The sequence below is a fragment of the Phalaenopsis equestris genome, unplaced genomic scaffold (assembly GCF_001263595.1).
Source record: "Phalaenopsis equestris unplaced genomic scaffold, ASM126359v1 Scaffold000765, whole genome shotgun sequence".
Taxonomy (NCBI): Eukaryota; Viridiplantae; Streptophyta; class Magnoliopsida; order Asparagales; family Orchidaceae; genus Phalaenopsis; species Phalaenopsis equestris.
In genome coordinates, this window is record NW_018165205.1 from 27,046 (window position 1) to 32,111 (window position 5,066).

Consider the following 5,066-nt stretch of genomic DNA (forward strand, 5'->3'; position numbering starts at 1 on the left):
TATATAATAAAATTTAGGTGATATATATATATATATATATGTATATATATATGTATGTATATAATTCAAATATAAGTATTAAAATTCTTATTAAGGGTTTTAATTAAAAATTTTAAACTCGCATTATAACTCTCGGCCAAGCGTTATGGTAAAGCCCTAATCATTTTTCCTCCCCCGAACGCGATTTCGACCCTCAGCACACGGGATAGGGTTGGCTTTTGCTCCCTCTCACACAAGTTGCTACTGTGGTTGACGCCCCGTTCCTTCCGCCACTCTTTTCTTCCTTCGACTTCAGTCCGTCCTTCCCCACACTTCTTCTTCCTCTGCGCTCGCATGTTCCGCGAGCTTCCTCTCTCTCGTCTTCCTTCGATCGACCAAGACAATAGTTGCAGAGCCACTCCTCTACCTCCCTCAAGCGCGTCCATAAGGCAATAGCAACATTTGGTTACCCAACTGTTCAATTCATTTTCTTCAGCTTCGTCATTTCCTTTCGTTTCCTCTCCCATGCTCAATTTTTTGTTTCATCTCCCACTCTTTGGCCGTTCGATTCCTCATCCCCCAATAATTGAAATAGAACATTACATTACCTAATTCTAAGCCACGGGCCTAATCGTGACATACGATGTGAAACATGTTACAGTGTGGGAATGACTGTGAACTTACACAAAGTTGAAAGCAGGTGCAATGGGAAAGTGAGGGATGCAGGTGTGCGGTGCGGGAAGCGCGGAGGCATGAGCATACAGTCAAGTGAGCAAAGGTGCCAAGGGCCAGCTTTTTCAAGCAGTTGAGGCTACATGTGATAGGGATTAAATAGGATTAGGCTTAAATAACGATGTTTTGGGAATATTGCATCAAGACCAAGGGAGAGGAGAGATGAAGGTTAGGATTAGTATCAACTTAAGACTTATAACATGTCAAAGGAGAAGAATATAATCTTTTGTACCATTCACTAGATAACCTTTACATTGATAATAGGAAAATGAGTACAATATTCTAATATACACTCAATTAATGAATCCTCATCACCAAATAAAATATTTGCTTACACTAACAAAATTAATTAATGAAATGTGGTCGACACAAATGCATAAACAAGGTAAATAAATGGGATGATACTTACTGTATTAATACATCCTTCTCATAACAGATGTGTTTGCTAACATAATAGCTTGATTGAATACTACAATTAGTAGCAAAAGACTTTTTTTCTTACCTGATCATCAAGCACCATCGAGAACTCTTTTAGAACTTGCTGTTTCTCTTTTACACCTTGCTGAGTTTGTTGAACAAATTGTTTGAGTCTTTTCTTCATTAGTTTGTAGTTGATATAGTATCTAGAATAATGAAAAAAGCAATGAATACATAATAATAGCCGGAAGGTACTATATAGTGAAACGGAAACAAAAATCGAAGCAATAAAAAATGAACTTAAGACAGAAATTGCATGTAAATTAGCACTGAAGGAACGGTGATTAAGATTGTAAAAATAGCACATATAATTAATAATGCATCACTTCATAAAGGTAAAAGAGGTCACATGCAAATGCAAAAAATTAATTGGATGGAGGTAATCATGGTACATGTAAAAATGCAGCCGAGAATCAATGGCATACGAGTTTCAAAGAAGTGATAAAGTTTTTCTTTCTTTTTACCTTTAACTTGTGCAATAGAATTAACAACACACTTCAACAAATTAGAGTTCCACCTCACGAAGCAATCAAAAAGGAATGAGAAAGCAGGATTTATAAAGCTGATGAAAATGCTGGCTTGCAGTTTGGAACAACAGAAAATAACCATATTGAGTTGGATAGAAGGAAACTATACATGGCTTATTGGTCACTTCTCTAGTTCATGGCACAATATAACTACCAAACTGAAACAAATGAATAAAAAGGAAATTTACATACACAGAACACAATTCATATGTATTTTACATATCTCACACCTAAGCTTTCAAATTTACATATATAACACTTCGGTGCTTTAAGCCTATGCATGAAAGCATGTATTTCACTTTTTAAAAGTGGTAATAGTACTATTTTTGATATGATATGAAAGATTTGAATGCTCTATGTGTAAATATGAAAGTTTAGATGTGAGATACGTAAATATGCCAGAATTGTGTGCTATATAAATGCCCCAAAATAAAAAGGCATGAACAATTTATGAAATTTTAAGAAAAAGTTACATAATATCTTCAGAAACATTGAAAACTTCCATGCATTTTGCAAGAGAACATCAAGGATCACTCAAACTTCAATGCATATGCAGGTTGTTCCTACTAAATAGTAGTGTTTGCACAGACAACAGCGAAATCATCTGCGTGCGAGAGAAGGGGCAGATGGCGGCTGCGGGGTCGATGTCTGTGGGATCTTCTGCATGCGTTAGAGGACGCATGTGTAATCGACGTCTGCAGAATCTTCTGCGTGCGGGAGAGGGGTGAATTCAGTAGGTTTGCAAAATTAGGAACTGTTTTTCTTTTTTTATCCGATTATAAAGTGGGGAATACGCCCCACGGGGCGATCTATTTGCATAAATCATTTTGCAAGGAGTCGTGTATAGTCCTCATCGTTTGCTAGTTGTATAAAGATATGTCTACCATCTATGAAACCAACATCCCACCAACCCTTAAATTTTAACATTTTGAATTCTTTCCTGATTAACTATACTTTAGGAGTACCATAAGTAAATTTACCTACAAGGGCTAGACAACAAGAAGAAACTAGGATAGAAGTTTGAACCTCTATAACAAAGAGAGCAAGATTCCCATTTTTTCTTCCCAACTTCTTAATGAAAGTATAATTCCCTCCCATAGTTAGCGTATCATGAAAGCCTTGGGGAAACAGTCCCGTAGTAGGAGTGGCCGAATCATCCCCCCCCCCCCCCCCCCCCCACACACACACACACGGACTTGGGGCGAAGTGGCAGTGTTTTATCTACAATCAAATTTGAATAAAATTTCAAAATGCAAAAGTGGTAAAATTTTTATGTAATTTATTTATATTCATATATTTTAAGCTCAATCTATCAAAACGAGCTAGCTCATTTCAATTTCGAGTTGGATAAAGATCAATTCAATTGTAAACCAAACTGACTCAAAATCAAACACAACGAACCACGAGCCAATTTCCTGTTGATTCAAACCCACTCGAGCCTATTTTGAGCCGTCTCTAGGTTGGCTCGAAATCAGATCGTTCACAATCTTACCTACAACAACAACAGTGATCACCTAAATGAAGGAGACGAAGAAAATCCTTTTACGAAGAAGCTTCAAATGACAGTGTTGATGCCACATCGATTCAACACCGAGTATAGGAGAGTGATTTCAGAGTTAAATAGATTTGTTGAACTTTGACGATCGGAAAGAATGACATGAATTATTAAGTGGCTCTAAATTATGGAACAAATTTTTAAATACAAGAAAGCTCCACCTGATGACGACTGACAAAATAATAAAGCTAATGCCATCAAGTTAAAGAAAAGTGGTTTCCTATGATGAAAATTTTTGAACGCCTATGCTAGCTTAAGGAAAAAACGGCAGTCCAAAATAAAGAGGGAGATGCAACGGAAGTACATGCAATCACACTAGAGAGGAAGAAAAATATTACATCAGTACTACGCAAGTAGAGTAACGTGCGTAGCCAATGAAATCACGTCACGACACCCCACGTGATAGAAAAAAACGGAGCGGTTACACGGGGAATATTCTCCCCCCCCCCCATGTTATTCATGTGTTATTGTGTGTTATTCATGTGTTATTGATGTGTTATTATGTTATTATAACACCAGGAATATTCCCAGGACACAATAACAGATGAATAACACACAATAACACATGAATAACATGGGGGGAATATTCCCCTGTGTTACAGCGCCGTTTTTTTCTCTGTCGGGAATATTCTTATTGTGTGTTATTCATATGTTATTGTGTTCTGAGAATATTCTTAGTGTTATAATAACACAATAACACATCAGTAATACATGAATAACACACAATAACACATGAATAACACAGAGGGGAATATTCCCCGTGTTACCACGCCGTTTTTTGTTTCCTGTCGCGAGGGGTGTTGTAGCGTGATTTCATTGGCTAAGCACGTTACTCTACGTGCGTAATACTGATGTAATATTTTTTCCTACAGATGATATATTCATCAGACTTCACTATTTACAATTCAACAGAGAAGTACATTATTGAGTTTAAATAACTTATGTTGAAGTTGCTTAATTCAATTGCTACGCTGCTGAAATTTTCAATACACGAGACCTAACAATATTAGGGATAATTATGGCTAGACATAGTGTTATTATATTAAGGGTGCTAAGCATCCATAAGGTGATATGGTTTCTTAATGCTAATTGCACTAGACAATGTGAGATGTTAAAAATGATTCATTCCCCTTATTTTAATTTTGAGGAATCCTTTCAGAAAGTATAGCTTAAAATGTAATATAAAAAATACATTTTCAAGTTTAGTCATTCTAAATACCGAAATGAATCTAGTCGGAAGAAACCACTTCATTCATTTTATGCTGCGATTGTGTTATTCCTAGGGTTCAAAAACAATCTTGTCTTCATTATTGTAGCTTTTGATTGCCTTCTACCACTGTTCCCTGCTTTTAAAAAGCCACTTTTCAGTTTTGTCTTTCAGCTAGAGGAATTTTTCAATTCAAACTTAGTTTAATTAGAGGTTATAATTTTAATGTACCTCTCATTACATGAGTGTGAATGCTTTAAGAAATTATAAAAGAAAACATCATCAAGGCGAGTACATGTGCACCTACCACCTTACATCAAGACTCTAGCCCAGAGAGTTTCTTGGTGATAACGCCTGCTTGGGAGGTGTTTGATGTTTTGGAGCTTACCTCGCCATACACACATGCCAAAGCAAGTTATATATGATAACTGGAAGGCATGGCTTATGTACCAGATAAGTGACAAATGCTGGAGCGGAACGGAGCGAGCCAACGAAGCGGAGCGAGTGACCAGAGTGAGCAAGTGGAGTGGAGTTGATGCATTTGTCCAATCAGAGGGAGTTTTGTTGTGTGGATTGGGGGGGCGGGGGC

At 37.0% G+C, this 5,066-nt stretch overlaps 1 protein-coding gene across 1 annotated transcript in view; it reads right to left on the minus strand.

The window, feature by feature from the left end:
• Positions 1-5,066, minus strand: part of LOC110031046 (SPX domain-containing membrane protein OsI_17046-like) — a gene marked incomplete at its 3' end in the record, with an annotated part of 27,874 nt that overhangs the window by 18,084 nt on the left and 4,724 nt on the right. Inside the window, exon 4 of the mRNA XM_020734078.1 lies at positions 1,214-1,334. Coding sequence (XP_020589737.1) covers positions 1,214-1,334 — 121 coding nt within the window. The remainder of the gene's footprint in view (positions 1-1,213; positions 1,335-5,066) is intronic.